Genomic DNA, 19,142 nt, shown 5'->3' with positions numbered 1-19,142 from the left:
CCGGGACTGCGACAGGGAGATGGGGCCCTTGGGACTCGTGGAGGAAGTGCGTGCTTTCCAGCAGCGCATCATCAATCGCCAGAATCGTCGGTCCTTGCGTCAGTCAACGATTGACAGTTTTTTCAGGCCCGTGACCCCCGCTGTGCCAAGCCCTGGTTCCACTCCGTTGCCTCCCCAAGACAGGCCCTCATGCTCCGAGCCACAGCCCAGCACATCAGCTACAGTGGAGTCACCGCTCGACGTGAGTTTGCGGCTGTCTTCAGAGTCTTCTGTAGTCGGTACGCCATCACCACTACCCACCGATGCACCCCTTGGATGCCTGCCAGTGATACTCTCGGGCTCTGACAGTGAATAAACAGCAAGAACTTCTCCACTAGACCACACGGGAATTTTGAGTGTTGTGCAGTGAAAAAAACGGTGTGTTGTGTTAAGGTTTTCAAGTTGGGAGAAAAGACTAAGTAGAAAAGAAATTTAACGTAACTAACCTTCTTTGTTTTGGCTTTGGAAACTTAAAAAAACTTGGGAAAAGTTAATGTGCAACACTTAAATTTAATGGAACATTATTTGGACTAAAGTGAACACTGTAAAAAGAACGGACTCCTGTGTGTTATTGACTAAGTTCAGTGCAAGACTTCAGGAAGAGTGTAGTGCAAGTGCTTCAGGAAATCGTTCTTACTGTCAGAGTCCGAGAGGAGGCGGTTATTCATCGAGGTGGCCAGGGACTTGCTGTAAGTAGCCAAAATGTTTCATGTTGTACTATTTCCCATACTATATTTACCAGAATGTTTCATATTGTATTTTTTCCCATACTATACTTACCAGAAAGTGTCATACTGTACTTCTTTCCATACTAAACTTACCTCATGCATGTGCAGTAGGAATGTGTTTTTCAGAGTTCGGTTAGGTTCGGTTAGGTTAGGTTCGGTTAGAGTCCATAAGTACCAGAATGTTTATTAATGTATGAACATACTTCTAAACCCACATTTTATGTTTCTATTGCATTTATTTCAGTCATTTATGTGCCTTATTGGTGTGATTTGGGTGTTAAATAGGTGCTATGCATGTCCGGAGGGAGTTGTATAGGTGTTTCTCTGTGTTAGGGTCCGTAAGTACAAGTCCATAAGCTGGGGCCCAATATCCGGACGAAACCAATATCCGAACCTACCGATGGCTCTATTGATCCGGATATTGGAGGGGTTACTGTATATATATATATATATCTATCTATTGCCAGACGCCTCAATCCCATTTGGGGTGGCCACAAACAAATCGCCTCCACGTTGCCCTGTCCCCCGCCATTTCACTGCCCTGCTCCCAACTCACACACCCCTCTCTCATATACCTCTCCACCCCATCCCTCCAACTCATCCTTGGCCTCCCCCTCCCTCTTCCCCCCTTCACCTCACTCACATATACTCTCTTCGTCAGTCTTTCACCCTCCATCCTCTCCACATGGCCAAACCACCTAAGTGTGTTCCTCATAACGCTTCCTATCACATCCACATCCGCACCAAACGCTCCTTTATATCCTCATTTGTCAGCCTGTCTCTCCATGTGACTCCACAGGCTTCTCTTAAATAACTCATTTCCAATGCTCTCACTCTTGACTTGTCCTTCCAACAACCTCCAAGTTTCACTTCCATACGTTAGATTTGGTATCACAATACTGTCATGTAGTAACTTTTTCACTTCCATGCTCACTTCCCTGTTTCTTATCACTGCTTTCAAAGAACCAGGAACCTTTCTTCCCTGCTGTACCCTTTCAAGCACTTCACCCTCCAAACCTCCACCCTTACTCATATATATTTTTATATATAAACAATGGCAGCATGAACTTGAAAACCCAAGTAGGCATTAACTAGAGCTATTTTTTAAGACCAAAACCAACAAAATCAATGTGGGTATTGCAGAGTTATTATCTTCCAAACTTTCAAACGCTATTATCTCAAAACGTCACTTTGGCAATTTAACCCTTCCTCCATGAGGCGCCTTTCGTTGAACACCAGCTGGAGGCTAGCGGGTTGAGACGCCTGTCCACTGTTCACTGGGTGGTAAGTACTGTAGTTTTTTTTTTTTTTTTTAATTGTTTATGCATTGTTTTCTTAGCGTTTTGCATTATACTGGTTATTCCCATATGTGTTCTGATGTCAAAATACTATACCATACAGCAGCTGAAAGACCGAAGAACACTACCACAATAGACGTGCTGCCGGTTCTGGGTAAACATGACAAGTGCACTCTGCCATGTACTTAAAAGCTTACGGTATTTGTATCTTTTATCATTTGCGCTGATCAAGAAGTGATAACTTTAATTCTTTGCGGCTGGAGGGAAGCATCCGCCATGTTGCCAATGACGTCAGTATTCATACTGCAGACGATGCTCCAATCCATCCCACAATACTTTACCAGTAACAGAGATAGTTGTACCGACATGGCCACCATAGATCCAGACTACCCCCTTCAGGTATGTTGTGAAGGAATACTTTTCATGGTGTAAATGCATGGTACCTGTTAGTAATTAACTGTGGTGAAATCGACTAGAAGTAGCTTACAGCTACACCATTCCCTAGCGGTGCTCGTACCTCATGAGGTGAAAAGTAATGTATGGCATACAGTATCAGTCGTATGAGTTTATAATGGTATGATGCTCACGAATATTTAATATGTGACTTCTTCATTATTGGTTTTCTGAAAGAACAGTTTCAGTGAGAGACTCTGAATCTAATTGTAATGTACTTTCAGGAGAGTGCGATGAAATACCGAATCAGCGGTCATTTACCAAATCAACACTGAATCAGCACTTTTAATTGGTAAGTGTTATAGATTTTATCACCATATAGGTTCATACTCACCCAATTATCTGAAATCTGGTCAAATTTTTGTGTTTAATTTTACTTTTAAACAATTCTGGATTTACAGTGAAAATGAGCTAAAATTAGCGGAAGTGTTTCTCCTTTAGCTCAACAACTTGCCTTGGCAGACTGCTACTTTGTATAAATATTAATTTAACATACAAATGCATTTATTTGCACTTTAAATCAGTATCTGTGCAACATAGAAGTCTGTCAAGGCGTGTTGGCGATCTAAAGTAGAAATACCAGCTAACTTTTAGCACATTTTCGCTCTGAATCCTAATATTCTATTAACAGTTAAATTAAGCACAGTTTTTTGACCGAATTTCAGATAATTAGGTGTATATGAACGTATATGGTGAAGAAAATAATATTTTCACAACAGTAAAGACTGCATTCCAGCACTAGGAACTTCCGTCATGCAGGCTGCCACCACTGCTTTCGTTTATTGTTATTGGCTGGTACACAGAGGAATAATTTCCCTGATGTGCTTTTGTCTGTGCACTTACACATTGGAATGAAACACTAGCAATGATTCCTCTTGTCACTGGGCATACTTGGAGGTCAGAAATAAGCACAGTGTATGTAGTCTAAATGTAAACAAAGTAAACTATGCTGCCTCGGTGTGAGTAGTGACGTCACGACCAATCAGAAGCCGTTTCAGAGTCACGTGATTTTTCAGCTACTTTATCTACTATTTTTTCATGTTTCTGCAAATATTTTTTTTGGAAATAATGGCTGACATAGTTATTTTGTGCATATTTTTTACCCATACAAGTATCTTACTTAAAAAAAATTTTGACTGGAAACTCGTCTATTAGGCGGAACGCTCATACATGTCGGGTATGGGTTGGATATTGGTAAGTACAGTAATCACTCTAATATCCGGACGCCCAATATCCGAACATCCCCACTATCCTGACATAAGAATGTTTCATACTGTACTTTTTTCCATATTATACTTACCTCATTTCACTCTTTAATGTCTTTTATTGGTGTGAATAGGGTGTTAGGAGCTAGGCATGTGCAGTAGGAAGGTGTTTTTCTGAGTTAGGCTAGGTTAGGGTCCATAAGTACCAGTCCAGGAGCCAGTCACCAGAATGTTTATTATTGTATGAACCTACTTCTAAACCCTCATTTTATGTTTCTTTTGCATTTATTTCAGTCATTTATGTGCCTTATTGGTGTGATTTGGGTCTTAAATAGGTGCTATGCATGTCCAGAGGGAGTTGTATAGGTGTTTCTCTGAGTTAGAGTCCATAAGTACAAGTCCATAAGCTGGGGCCCAATATCCGGACAGAACCAATATCCGGACCTACCTATGGCTCTATTACGTCGGATATTGGAGTGATTACTGTAGTGAATTGCTCCAAATCTGAATTTCATCCACATCCGGATATACCAATGGCTCTATTACGATGGATAATCGAGGGATTACTGTACTTTTGACATTTAATCTATTCCCGGGATAGTAATATGTGGTACTGTACGATACTCTCTCATGATGCTGGGCAGCAGCAGTGAGCTTCATCTCCCAGTCAGTTTCTGACCAATTCCTCATCAGGATGATTTGCTGCCACAACAAAAACTGGACAAGTTGCCATCAGCAAGAATCCCCGTCATTTACTTACATATCAATTTACTTGGTAAGTACACTAGTTTCTGAGTTACTATAAGTTATAATGTGATGATGGTTTATTGTTTTTATGATAACTGTCAAATGTGGCATCAAATGGTCATTATTAACAAAAAAAAAAAAAAAAATTATATATATACACACAGAAATCCCACAATTATCCAATGCAATAGAGCCACGGGTATTTCAAGATACAGACAAAATCCTGATACAGAGCAATATCCCACCTACAAATATTCTAACCATACCCAACCTATATGTACAGCTCCGGACAGATGAAACGGCTACACCCCATCCACCAGCGACTTGGTTTGGGTCTCAGTGGTTCTGGTAACAGTTGCAGGTGGAGGGAGGGGGGATGTGGGAGGGTGAGGAGGGGAGAAATGTGGGCGGAGTTATATAGGGGGTAGTGTGGGAGGGTGAAGAAGCAGCACAGTCTGGCTGGTGGGAGGGGGGAGACGAATGGTTGGGTAGCGGAGACGAGAGTCTGCTGGAGGGTAAGACAGGTGATTGTGATTAGATGAAAAGAAATTATAAAAAATGAATTATTAGAGTATCTGCTGCATATATTGCATTTTATCTACTAAATAAAAACACTGTTTATTATTCACCACCGTATTTGGGTATCCTACTCATTATTATTATCCTTTGGATATTAGGCAATAAATAAAGATATTGGACGGTCTTTCGGACCCGAACCAATTTTTTCATAACTTTTTTCTTCAGCTATTTCCGTATTCCTATTATCCCTCGTGCTTGAAGTCCCCCTTTTTATCACTTTCTCCTACACCCTACATTTTTTTGTAGGCATAAGGCAGTTTAACTTTCTCTTTAAATAACCATATTTGTCAACAAATATTCCTTTCATTAATCTATTTAATTACCTGTTTTCTTTCAATATGCATTGGTCTAATAATGGGTGTTACACCTTAATTGACGCCGCTATTTGACGTTGTGAATAAATTTGGTCTAAATTTACGCATATATTGCAGTCTCTCTCAAGTAGGCTGGCAACCTCACACATCCTCCCCCCTGCTTTCTCCTTCTCTCGCTACCCGTTCCCTCCTTTCCATTTGTAGTACTGTTTATCTATTCTTTCTCATATTTTTATCCTCATTCCTTCTTACAAACTTTTAGTGCCATAGGAATTTCTCCCTTATCACCTACAGTCCTACTACATGAAAGTGGAAAAAACTGCCATCGGGAAAAGAATAACTGGAAATTTATGGCGAAGGTTACAATATTAGTTATTTAGAATGAAAGTGTTGGCAGATACGCATTCTTGACGTGATTATCACAGCCACAGCATTTCGCCTTCATAAAACAGAAGGACTATAGGTTTCATGCATTACCTCCTTACGTCCAGCATTACTGTGCAGAACGCCATGTATAACACATTAAGGACCACAAGGACAGTGCTGGTAGTCATCGTGGTTCTCATGAATCTCTCCATAGGCTATTGAAAACAGTGCTTTATGCTCAACTTCGGAATTATGTTCTCATCATGGCAATGATAGGCAAAGATAATAAAAACAATATATACAACCAAATTATCATTTATTTAACAACAAAGCTCAAACTGCCTCCGTGCTACCTGAAAAAAATTAAATACCTAATCATATATATATATATATATATATATATATATATATATATATGGATGATGCCATGTCGTAGCGCTTAAGGGAATAACAGGGATGACGACGGTGATAATTGTTGCAAGGGAACGAGATGAAAGGAAAATTTTCTCTACCTGAAGTAAATTCTAATGGACAGTAATAATTCGAGACCCCGTTTATTGACAATAATTTTTATAGATCTGCATGTCGCCGTTATTGTGTCTCGGAACATTTCGGTAGATGATATAACTGATATAAATTGATAAATGGGTAGAGATATATCCTTATCGTCTATATTACGTGATAAGTATGATATAGTAATGATAATCTGTCCTGATAGAGTAAATCTTGCTGTGACGGAAGGGTATTTGTAAAGCGAACTAATTTATACCACAGTCTGTATCAGAAGTGTTTCTTCTTCGTAAATTGAAGCTCGATGAATACTCTAGACTGTATGCCAGGAAGCAGGTGACCTTGGTGTTTCTTATGAGGGATCCGGTTCGTGGCATAGTATGGAGGATGCATAGAGCTCAAATTTATCAAACAGATAGTATCCTCGGAACTGGCCACCTCTTCACCCACTTCCTGAAACTCAGACATGGAGTACCGGGGTGAGAATAACGCCATAATGACTAATACACCACAAACACATGGATATTTATACATCAACGAGAAACGACTGTGGTTCACTTGTATTTTCTATGGACTGCAATGAACACCGTTACTCAGGGCAGACCACCAGTTCCATGTTTTGTCAGTATATACAGTACTGAGATGAATGATTCTAACCGAATAAGGTAGATCCTCTCCGTCAATTGAGACAGTGGCATACTGACATGTGAATTAATTGTCATGTCTGGTTATTCTTTAGAAACAGTAAAAAAAAAAATAATGACTTTGTTTACCTGTAGAAACAAATAAATTAGTAGTTAGAGGACAAACTTGTGCCACGTGACACTATGCGAAGTCGTTAGGTTTCCTGCCATGAACAGAGGTGTTAACAGAGGTATCAGCCACCCCGGGGCATCAGTCACACCGATTCAGAATGGAGGCAAGACGTAGAGAGGCAAGAGTAGGACTGGAGGTGATAAGGGAGAAATTCCTATGGCACTAAAAGTTTGTAAGAAGGAATGAGGTTAAAAATATGAGAAAGAATAGATAAACAGTACTACAAAAGGAAAGGAGGGAACGGGTAGCGAGAGAAGGAGAAAGCAGGGGGGAGGATGTGTGAGGTTGCCAGCCTACTTGAGAGAGACTGCAATATATATGCGTAAATTTAGACCAAATTTATTCACAACGTCAAATAGCGGCGTCAATTAAGGTGTAACACCCATTATTAGACCAATGCATATTGAAAGAAAACAGGTAATTAAATAGATTAATGAAAGGAATATTTGTTGACAAATATAGTTATTTAAAGAGAAAGTTAAACTGCCTTATGCCTAAAAAAAAATGTAGGGTGTAGGAGAAAGTGATAAAAAGGGGGACTTCAAGCACGAGGGATAATAGGAATACGGAAATAGCTGAAGAAAAAAGTTATGAAAAAATTGGTTCGGGTCCGAAAGACCGTCCAATATCTTTATTTATTGCCTAATATCCAAAGGATAATAATAATGAGTAGGATACCCAAATACAGTGGTGAATAATAAACAGTGTTTTTATTTAGTAGATAAAATGCAATATATGCAGCAGATATTATAATAATTCATTTTTTGTAATTTCTTTTCATCTAATCACAATCACCTGTCTTACCCTCCAGCAGACTCTCGTCTCCGCTACCCAACCATTCGTCTCCCCCCTCCCACCAGCCAGACTGTGCTGCTTCTTCACCCTCCCACACTACCCCGTACATAACTCCGCCCACATTTCTCCCCTCCTCACCCTCCCACATCCCCCCTCCCTCCACCTGCAACTGTTACCAGAACCACTGAGACCCAAACCAAGTCGCTGGTAGATGGGGTGTAGCCGTTTCATCTGTCCGGAGCTGTACAGTCCCCCACCTAGCTGTGGCAGTGTTCTTTGGTCTTTCAGCTACCATATAGTTCTGTCTCCTCCACCTCCTCCTCCTGTTCCATCTACTGGAGCTGGGCGTTGAGTGGGGATGTGCAGCGAGGTGATGGAGGTTTACCCACCTCAGGAGACTCTGAAGACAGCTGTAAGCTCCCGTCTAACGGCAACTCAACAGCTGTTGATGTGCTCGGTTGTGGGTCAGAAAGTGAAGACTTAGGACGAGGTGGTGGTGGTGGTGGAGATGGGGAGAATGAACTTGCACACACAGCGATGGCAGATTTGATGAAGGAGTCAACCTTGGTATGATGAGAGGTGCAACAATTCTGACAGAGGATGACAGTGTTCCTGACTGCCCACAGATCCACCACAAGCTTCAGTGTATCAACTCCCTGTCACATTGTGGGTGCTCGACATATTCAAGCACCTGCTCAATGCCAGCAAGTAGCGGACCAAAACGAGGGAGTGATGAAGTGGCAGGGTGCTTAGAGTCAGGGTCCTATTCCTCGTCACTGTCCTCTGTCTGCCTTGCACAGATAGCAGTGGCAATCTCCTCATCACACAAAGCCTAATAACCTGGACTGCTGCCATCATCGTCCAATTACTCCCTCATATTGTTGACGTCCACATCCTCGCCTGCCATACTTAGACAAATGTGGAAATTGTCCACATCGAATCCCTCACAGTCCTGCAAGGCTTTGTATCACTGAAGGAGACGAGACCAACAACATTTAAGAGTCTTGACGGAGACTTCCTTCAAAGCATCTGCCCAGTAGAACAATGCAGACGATGTTGTAATGGCAAAGATTTTCCAAGGTCCACTCCCCACACGTCTCAACCCCTAGCTTGCCCTTTAGCATCACCATCACCTCATCAAGGAACCTCAGACGGTACAGTCGCTTCGCTGCCATGACAACACCTTGGTAAAGAGGTTGAATGAGAGTATTCTCATTAGGTCGCAGAAACATACACCTGATACAACTGTTATCAGCAACCAATTCCTTCTAGGATGGATGTGCAGGGACACTGTAAAGGATTAGGGGTGCCTGCACCCAGTCTCAAGGGAGAGCAAGTTCCTCCGTCAGATAACAGATAACCTCATTGGCGAGGTGTCTATGGAACCTATCTCTGAATATCTAACAGGTAAACTGGCTTCCACAGAATCGTAACACACACCAGGCAGGCTATTCATCAACTCATGGAGACAATGTGGCTGTTATGTGGATCCAACAATAATGGGCTTGAGGCACTGAATATCTAACAGGTAAACTGGCTTCCACAGAATCGTAACACACACCAGGCAGGCTATTCATCAACTCATGGAGACAATGTGGCTGTTATGTGGATCCAACAATAATGGCCTTGAGGCACTGGCACAGCACAAGACTGAGACAAACTGTTTGGACAACTTCCAACCATGCAAAGTCTTCTCCCTCTCTTCTGCCAGGGTGTCGGTGGGTAAGAAGTGGTAGAGGAGGCCAGTTTTGTCAACATTGTACACTTGACCGAGAGCAGGGTCCTCGTTCTCAATCAAGTGCTGCACTCTCAGGTGACACAGCTCAACATCCTCTGCTGTCATGTCCAAAGTCTCACCATATGCCTTACAGCCATTAAGTCCATGTTGAAGCTTGAACCGGAAAAGCCAACTTTCAGATGCTTTGAAGTCATGCACGTTGTGTAGGCATTCAAGATTCCCGGCTGCAGCCTTCAGCTTGGTCCCACATACAAGCAAACCGGCATCCCCGCTGTTGGTGGAACCAAACCAAAGCCATCGACTGATGGCGGCATGCAGGGCTGAGGCATCGCCTCAATGTCACCCTTCTGAGTGGCATCACCATTGCCAAGTCCATACTAAGTCAGCTTGAGCCATGATTTCCTGATATCAAACACGGTTGAACAGGCCAAATCATATTCCCGCGAAATGCGTGAAGTGGTCTAGCCCGCATCAACCTTGCTCAATATCTCATGCTTCTTCTCTGTAATCAAAACCTTACTCGTTCATTTCTCAGGTTGTGGTGGGGTCATCACCACACACACGAGAATGCCACAGAGGAAAATCATGACCTAAAGAAGGAAGGGAACCACCACATGCAGCAATGGAAGCAGTCATTGTTAGAAGCACATCCACACACAAGAGAAAGGCAGGAAATGAGGTGTGGTACTGCCATGTCTCTACCCACGCTTGGCTATAAGTACACAAGTAAAAGGCGCCTAACTGACCTATGAACGCAATGATCAATTTTGCTCAGCCAGGCAAATGAGCAACACTGGAACCCTGTACATCATGGCCTTAGGGAGTGTCAGAGTAATCTGGCTGGCCAGGTGACTTTGACCAATCGGTAGGTAGGCAAATGGCCGCATGTGCCCGGGAGCACCCAAATGATCAGGGCAGCTGGGGTACTGGTACTTGGAGTTTAGTGAGGAGGTGGATAGCCATAATGCTGAGAATATGGCCGCTACCGTCCAAATGATCCGGACAGCTGGGGGACTTTGACCGTTCGATGAGGATCCACATGACCATATTTGCTGAGCTTGTGGGTTAGGGTCTGTATCACTTGTGCACGGCCAGTAGCATCAGAGTGATCCGGGTGGCTGGGGATCTTTGACTGGTGATGAGCCAGACGACAATATTTGCTCAGCCTGTGGGTTAGGGTCTTTTACCCATGCTTGACCAAATGGGCCGGCCGGCCGATTGCCAAACCAATTTTTTGAATTTGTAGGCCACTCAACCTGCGATGTTTTATGTTCTGAAAAATATATATTAAAGAAATGGGAATTGTACTTTGTTTTGGTTGATTTGGAGAAGGCTTTTGACAGTCCCTAGAGAGGTAGTGAAGTGGACAATGAGAGGGCTTGGGATCGGGGAGTGGCTGGTTAGGTTGGTTATGGCCACGTATGTGGGTGCTTGCACCTAGGTAAGAGTGAATGGAGATTCAAGTGATGAGTTTTCCGTGAAGGTTGATGTGCATCAAGGGTCAGTTTTGAGTCTCTTGTTGTTTATCATGGTAGAAGCCCTCCCATGCAACTTCAGAAATGGACTCCCAAGGGAGATGTTGTATGCTGATAATTTGGTGTTGATTGGAGAGAATGAAAGGGAGGCTGAGGGAATATTAAGGAAGTATGGTAGAGAGATCGTATGGAGCACAAGATTTAAGGAGTAAATGCACATAAAAAACAAAAGTGATGATATCTAGGACTGGCAGCAGTACTGTCAAAGAAGTGGGAAAGTGGCCATTTGCAATTTGCCACAAGGGTGTGGGAAGTCATTCCATCTTGTGCAATGTTTGTGATAAGTGGGTGCATATGAGATGTAGTGATATTAGAGGCAGACTGCAAGATAATGCTGATTTTATGTGTGTGGCGTGTCGGGGAGAGCATATGGAGACTGTCAGGCGTGAAAGGATTGAAGCTGATGGCGAGGCTCTTGAGTGTGTGGAAGTGTTTTGTATTTTGAGAGACATGTTGTGTGCCAGAGGTGGAGCTAGCTCTGTTGCTAGGGTGAGGAGTGGTTGGAAGATGTTCAGGGAACTATTGCCTCTCCTGACATTGAGAGGGCTCTTCCTATGTGCGAAGGGATCTTTGTATGCAGCAAGTGTTAGGAGTGAAATGCTGTAGGGTAGAGATATCTGGCCATTAAAGGAAGAGGATATTTACATGTTCAAACGTACAGAAATGACAATGATTAGGAAGATGTGCTGTGCGTCCCTGAGAGCAAGGGCTGGGGGGGTTACGTTTACGATGGAAGAGTTGGGAGGTAGGATGGAACTGGAGTGTACTGGTGACTGGTGTCGTGATGAGAAGAGGTAGATTGAGGTGGTTTGGGCATGTGGAAAGCATGAAGGAAGATAACTGGGTGCAGAAAGTGAGAAGCATTAATATTAAGAGTGGAGCTGTGAGGGCAAGATCAAAAAAAGACCTGGGATGAGGTCATTAAGTGTGACCTCAGGGTTAAGGGATTGAACTGGGAGACTGCCAGAGATCGGGCAGCATGGACAGCCGCCATTAGGTGACCAAGGCCAACGCATGCAAGCATGTTGGAGCCTTCAAGAACAAACAAACGAATAATACGGACAAATAAATCCAGATACAGATGAATATAAATGAGTCAAGGCCTAACGTTTGGATACAGAGCATGTTGTATACCAAGCGTCTGGATAACTGAGTGACTACTTACAGCTTCTAATATCATAAACTCAAAAAACTGAAAGTCGACTGATTTAAAACGCAGACTGCCGATATAAGCAATCTGGGTGAATTTTTTTTTTCTTGGCTGAAATGTCTTTGCTGAGAAAGCTTGGAAAAACAATTGAGGAACAAAAATACTGCCAACTGATATGGAAAATGATTGAGGAATACAAATTTAGCCACCTGATACCACCATGTGAGTCATGAATGGGACATATGAAACTGAGTGGAGGTAATATATGCCTGAACTATTCACATTAACCCTTTCGCGCGTGGATAAGTTAATAAGTTCGTAGGACATGACGCGCCTGCTTTTTCTCCCCTCCCCCCTGCCCGCCATGTGCTCCAAATATGAGTATTCTCAGCTTATTTTCACCACCCAAACATACAGTATTTTGCAACAAAACCCACATATTCCTATTCGTCAATGTTTGTTCTTAAAAAAAAAAAAAAAGAAAAAAAAAAAAAAATACTGTACATACGTTAGGGCTGTGTGAATAAACATTTCACAGATCGGGCGTTCTAACCACTGCCTAACACTAAATCACCCCCCCCCACCCTTTCTTTGTTCACGGAATCAAAGCGTATATCGGCTGGCCCATTTTCTTTTTTTCTTTTTTTTTTTTTTACTCTGGGCATAGGCTTCACAGCCTGCTATCAAGGCCCAGCAGTCCTCCTACATACCATACACCTCTACATGTCACCACTTCGGCACTAACCCCCACCGTCCATATTGAATACATGCTAGGGCTGTCTCATACAGGACTGGTGTATTGGTATTAGTGGGGGTATTTTTACGACATGTCGGCGGGTCTTCTGGTAGATCAGTAAAGGCTGATTTAGGTCCTTGGTGGTAATTTTTAGGTTTCTTTCCGAAGAGTCCGTCTAAGACCACGGGATTAACAAATCCATGTGTAACAGTATTCTCTGAATATTAATTTACGTTGTAAAGTTTCATAATTCTGGAGTTATAGATCCTGATCATATTTTGTTTGCTTTGTTTCATTCACAGTTCAAAGGCTAATCTGTCTTTCTGTTCTTAATGCTTAGTAAATCTTAGGTTAAGTTATTTCAAGTTTAAATTTTGCTATCCTCTAAGAAATGGTACAGACAAGACTAAGTGCCCCGCAAAGGGTACTAATATCTATCTGCTTATGCGCTCTCAAATAGGGTCACACTACCCCATTTCCCATAATCCCTAATTGTCATCATTACACTGGTGGCATAAGATGTTGTTTTGGGATAGATATTGTTACAGTTAATGAATGAATCAAGAATGAATCCCTCAATAACAGTACACTGGAGCCCCACTTAATCTCACGATATTTCTAAAATTAATGATCTTTAAATCTCCTGGAGGACGAGCAAAATTATTTTTCACTGATAACAGAATGAATATCGACATGGAAACAACTTATGTATCTTGTGGCTTGGCCTAGTGAAAGGAGGAGTAAGCAGGAAGATTAGTTGTTAATGGAAATTAGGGGTCACCTGTCAAGGAGAACAGAGCGAGACAGTGTAGAAATAAGAGTTAACCCCCTCTCATAACACCATGAGCTGGCGAGATAGTATGAAATTTCAAATTAAAGAGGAGGATGAGAAACTTTCATCAAGATTTACTCAATTAGTGAATGAATTTGATGTGTTAGAAACTCAACTGTCCTCCAAGAATCCTTTCTATCCTCCATCTTCGAATGCTCATCCAACAATGAGAGCAAAAGGGAGCCTCCCAAAGCCTCGCAATATTCCAATTTTGGAACTCCACCAGTTACAGGGTATCGATGCAGCAGCATGGCTGGAAATGTTTTTTGAATTAGTTGAACAATGTGATTCTGATGAAGTGATGCGCATGCAGATTGAGAAGGGCAGAGTGAGCCCTGAACTTGCCAGTTTCATTCATAACAACCAGACAAAACATCAAGCAGTTTCATGGCCAGCACGTAAGGAACTTCTTCGAACAGAGTTTGCCATCGAAGTCAGTACTGACTGGGCTTGGCAGGAATTAGAATCAATATGTTACAATTGGACAGAGTCACCCCAAGCTTTCACGCACCGTTTCATCTGCCAGCATGCGGCGATAGAACATAAATTCCCTAACGAAAAAGTTCCCTAACGGCGACAAAGCAATAAAACAGAAGTTGTGGTATGGCTTAGCTCTCCCATCATGAGGAAAACTCGAGGGATTCCTAGATAACGTGTACCCATTAAAGAAGTTCCTTGATAAAGCTGAACATGAATGTCAATTGTTGGAAGTAAGTCAGACCCCTTGTTTCAAAGCGGTGCCTGGGAGAGGAAACTCAAGCATCAGTCGCTGCCATCCACCTTGGTGAACCAGACTGATCATTTGAGTCCAGTTGGACCGACGAAGTGGAAGAATTAAAACACCAGGTCCACAAGCTGAAATCTAGCCTAGAGCGAGTGAATAAAGAGCAACCTAGCAACTCCAGAACATCTAGTGGTAAATACTGTGCCCAGTGTTTAGTTTCATCACATAGTCTGAATGAGTGTTGGCAGAAACCTCTTCCCGGACATTGTTTTGACTGTCGCAGGCCTGGAAGTCGTCGTGGAGACTGTGAGTGCCCTGGATGTAACAATAAACCTTCCGAACAAAATGACTCTAAATCGAAAGATTCATGAGATCCACCCCAGAATTTATGACTAACCGGTGGTCATACATCCCCCACCATCAGTGTAGTGATTAATGTAAATATAGTAGAAGCTCCAGTTGATACCGGGAGTAGCTACACTTTAATTAAGGAATCAGCTGTTAAGTGAATCGAGGGAGAAGTAAATACACGGCGAAACCCATCTCGTTTACATAGAGTCACAGGCGCCCCTTTGAGAATTTTAGGAATGCTGCAGGCAGAAATCGGAGTTGGAGATGAGAAGATCCATGAACAATGGTTTTCGGTAGTGCCAAATTCTTATATTAATACGGATCTGCTCCTAGGTTACACTATACTAGGTCAAGTTCCTCTCATGTGGGATGGAACAAGAAGAGTCATGGTATGGGAAGGCGCCCCTTATGTTGTGAATCATATTCACCGACAAATGAACAAAGTCAAAACAGTGAAGGCTGACCCAGTCTAACTCTCCAACCCATCAAAATACTTCTTGCAAATCAATCTTCTTACCACCATGAAAGTAGACCCATATCAGTCTAAGTTTATGCCCATCCCTGTAAGAGAAGACCCAGGTACTAGCCTTATCATTTATCCTCAACCTAGGGTCAGTCAAAATAGTTACCCACATTTGGTCAAAGTCAGTTCCGAGAATTCAATCCACTTCCCTCTCACTAATGTGACTAAGAAGGACAGGGTATTTCGTGTGGGCACAATTATTGGATTGTACGAGAGAATTGATAATCCACCTCCTGGTAGGTTAATGTCACTAAAATTCACAATGACCTACTCCCAGAAAATGATGAAGTCAGACAAAGTGGGACACGTGTTCAGAGGTTGAAAAAACTGATTGGAGAACTAAACAGGCAACATCTCACTAGTGCCCAGGAAGAAGACTTAACTCAGTTAATCCTTAGGCACGACCCCTCTCTTTATTCTCAACAAAAGTGAGTTAGGACTCATTAGTGGCCCTCCTGCTCATATTAAAGTAGTTGATCCTCAGCCCACTCGTGGACCGATATACTGCTATCCCGAACAAGCGAAACAGATTATTGCGGATATGCTAAAAGATATGGAGGACAGAGAAATCATAGAAAGATCTACCGCAGCCTGGCTGTCACCTACTGTACTTGTAAATAAGCAGGATGGTAGCAAACATATAAGTCTCAATTATCATGTGAATCAACACCTCGCAACTGACATCTACCCCCTCTCACGGTTGGATGAACTAGTAGAACAAATGGCCGGACTTCAGTATTATGGCACTCTGGACATGCGAGAGGTGTATTCCCGAAAAATGTTAGAAGAAGAGAGCCACGATCTCACTACTTTTAGCGATGAGGTTACCCAGTATAGATTCAGATGACTCTCATTCAGACTTAATTGCTCCCCTGCGACCTTTTCCAGGCAGGTAGTTTCAATACTAGCACCCCTCTTACAAAGGGCTGGGTTAATAATTATTAAGATGATTTGATCCTTTGGGCACCTGACTTTCCTGTCCTACTAGAACGGCTGAAGCAACTTTTCGAGTTACTCACTGAGAACGGAGTGAAATTAAATCTCAGTAAATGCAAATTCAGCCTTAAAGAAGTCATCAGATTTCTGCCGAAGGAAGCAAACCTTATCTGAAGAATGTCGAATCGGTCGCAAAGATGAAACTTCCCACTAACGTAAAGGAAGTAAGGCCATTTCTAGGAATGTGTGGGTTTTACAGAAAACATTTCCATCATTTGCAAAAATTGCTACGCCCCTCACCAAGTTAACTAAATCTCGAGTAACATTTATCTGGACGAATGCCAGAAGTCCTTTAAACACCTCAAGTCTAGCCTTATGAACGCCCCTGTCTTAGCAAGAGCTCAGGTAGAACCATTCATTCTCATTACAGACACTAGTAACACTCATGTTGGTGGAGTCCTGAGCCAGATTCAACCATATGGTACCAACAAGCCCACTGAGTATTTCTCTAAAAAGTTGAACCCCTGTGAGACTCAATATTCAGCAACATATAAAGAGGTCCTAGCTGTAGTTCTTACGTGCTGCAACTTCCATTATTATCTGTGGGGTACCCGTTTTACCGTAGTTACTGATCACCAACCTCTCACTAGCATATTCAAGCGGAAGACTAAATTGCCTTGAATGAATTTTTTTTATCACAGTAGGTACTATTCACTTTAAGATGGTTACTTATAGTTTACTAGAACTTTCCTGGTAGTCAATATACCCAAATGTCCTTGTATACCAACAAATCCTGTTAAGATGTCACGTAAAATATCCTGACATTTGTTTCAGAATAACTGAGATAAGCAACCTGCACAATCACTCAGTGGAGAAGCTGCAAAACATCTAAGTTAGATTAGGCTAATCCTGGCCAATATTTGGTTATTTCAAAGTTTGGTTAAGTCACTGGTACTTTACATTAAGTCTAGGTTGGATGAGTTGGTATAGATTTTGATAACTCCAATTGATTCTGGTGTTCATAAGAATTTCAGAATGCAGTATTTTAAGTGTTCTTCATTTGATTCTGATACTCATTTCTGCCAGAAATTATTCATTTTCTTCATTTTTTCCAACTTTCTTCCTTGGTCTGCTTGACTGGATGGCATGAAGGGATACTTGAAGACGAGATTTCCACCAAAAATGAATATCACATGCAAATGAAACACTATAAAACACTGCATTCTGAAATTTTCATGGAAAAAAATCGGTGTGGGTCCACTTGTAAAATTATACTGACTAGTCTGGACCAGTTTAAAAACCAACACAAAAATATCTATACTAGTATTAACTAGTAGCAATACAGATGCAATAATTATACAACTGTGTCTGGGTTACAACTACAATAACACAAGCATTATGGACTAACTTGACTGAGAACTCTGCAAAGCCACCAATATAACGGACCTGTGAGTGTGCTTCTGTTATGGTTCCAGGCTGCCTTGATCTCGTCTGCCCGCTTGAATCTTTTCAATGATCTCAGCCTCGTGTATTCGCACTTCACTCGCTTTTTCCATTCCGCCAATACCTTCCCTCGCACGCCTACCATCTTCACCAGCTGAAAGTAGAAACGAGACACGTGCATAACAATTCCTAAGAGGTTAAAGGGTATAGTGGGTACGATTTACGCTTTGGCTGAAACTTATTTACAGGCACTGGTACGATACTACCGATTGACATTCACCCAGAAATCGCTTAAACCACTATGAATACATGTACAATTACAAAATATTCTTTAATTCTACATTAAGGAAAAAAAATAAAATAACCTTTACCAGCTTCCCCGCGTCCTTCCTCCCCTCCTAGGTGGCTGGCCTTCTCATCTGATTCTGCTCCCTCCCGGTCCCGGACCCTCTGCCAGCCTTCGTACTAACGAGTAACGATACTGAAATGTCCATTTCTCATTTAATGGGTTTATTTATAATATTTTTAAATTATTAAATTTGCTTCGAGGTGGTAAAAAGTCACAAAATAAATTTACCCGTTTTTTTTTAAGCTTCGTTTTCCATAGTTGCATTGCTACTACAGCATAGGTTATGTCTAAAATCCTAACCGGAATGAAAGTGCCACAGATATTCAATTATCAGGTTGGATTACGATACTTTGAAAATACAGAATAAAAACGGACGATCTACTATCGTACTTCGATACAAGAAAGCTTGTACTTATGAAGACATATAAAACTCTGTTGCCTCTCATAATGACAAAATCTTATTCACCGAAAGAGCGGTATCATCAGGCGTTTACTTTTGTTACGTAAGAGTAAGGAAATAATATTATCGCAAATCCTCGTTCGTTTGTTTTTCTTTGTTTTCCCCTGGTGGCCAATCTGGGAACTTCCGCAAACGCATCAACAATGGCTGACAACTTACGTTGGATTTGACCCTGTTCCGCCTATATAACGCTCCACATGTTGTTATGCCACAAGTACGTACGATGTTGTTATGATCTAACACATATACTCTGCCAGCTGTTACTAGTGTCATGATAAAAAACAGTGTTTTAAAGGAGTTATTTGTGGTTGTATTACGAATGGGAGGAGATTCTTGTCTAGACAGTACTGCTGCATGGAGAGCCTCAATAAAGTAACATCGTAGTAGCTCTTGTAAGCGTGGAATAATGTATTTGGATTGAGAATATAGAAGTTGATGATCTTCTTTGTGCAGCAGTTAGCTGTCATTACCGCAGGATTAATAATGGAAAATCAATTTAAATACTGTTAGGAAAT

General features: G+C 41.9%; 1 protein-coding gene across 5 annotated transcripts in view; it reads right to left on the bottom strand.

Moving 5' to 3' along the window:
• The window catches only part of E(z) (histone-lysine N-methyltransferase E(z)), a 347,474-nt gene extending 329,194 nt beyond the window's left edge, over positions 1-18,280 (bottom strand). For all 5 annotated transcript variants that reach the window (XM_080277920.1, XM_080277924.1, XM_080277921.1 and 2 more), the window contains exons 1-2: positions 18,190-18,280; positions 17,822-17,972 (exon numbers count right to left, since the gene is read on the bottom strand). In XM_080277920.1, the coding sequence (XP_080134046.1) occupies positions 17,822-17,963 (142 nt within the window). In that variant the 5' untranslated portion in view covers positions 17,964-17,972; positions 18,190-18,280. The remainder of the gene's footprint in view (positions 1-17,821; positions 17,973-18,189) is intronic.
• Between the last annotated feature and the right edge of the window lie 862 nt (positions 18,281-19,142).

Source organism: Coenobita brevimanus, chromosome 71 (genome assembly GCF_032717465.1).
Source record: "Coenobita brevimanus isolate Jiangsu-jjx chromosome 71, ASM3271746v2, whole genome shotgun sequence".
Taxonomy (NCBI): domain Eukaryota; kingdom Metazoa; phylum Arthropoda; class Malacostraca; order Decapoda; family Coenobitidae; genus Coenobita; species Coenobita brevimanus.
Note: the sequence above shows the minus strand (reverse complement) of the source record. Positions and strands in the feature narration are given on the sequence as shown.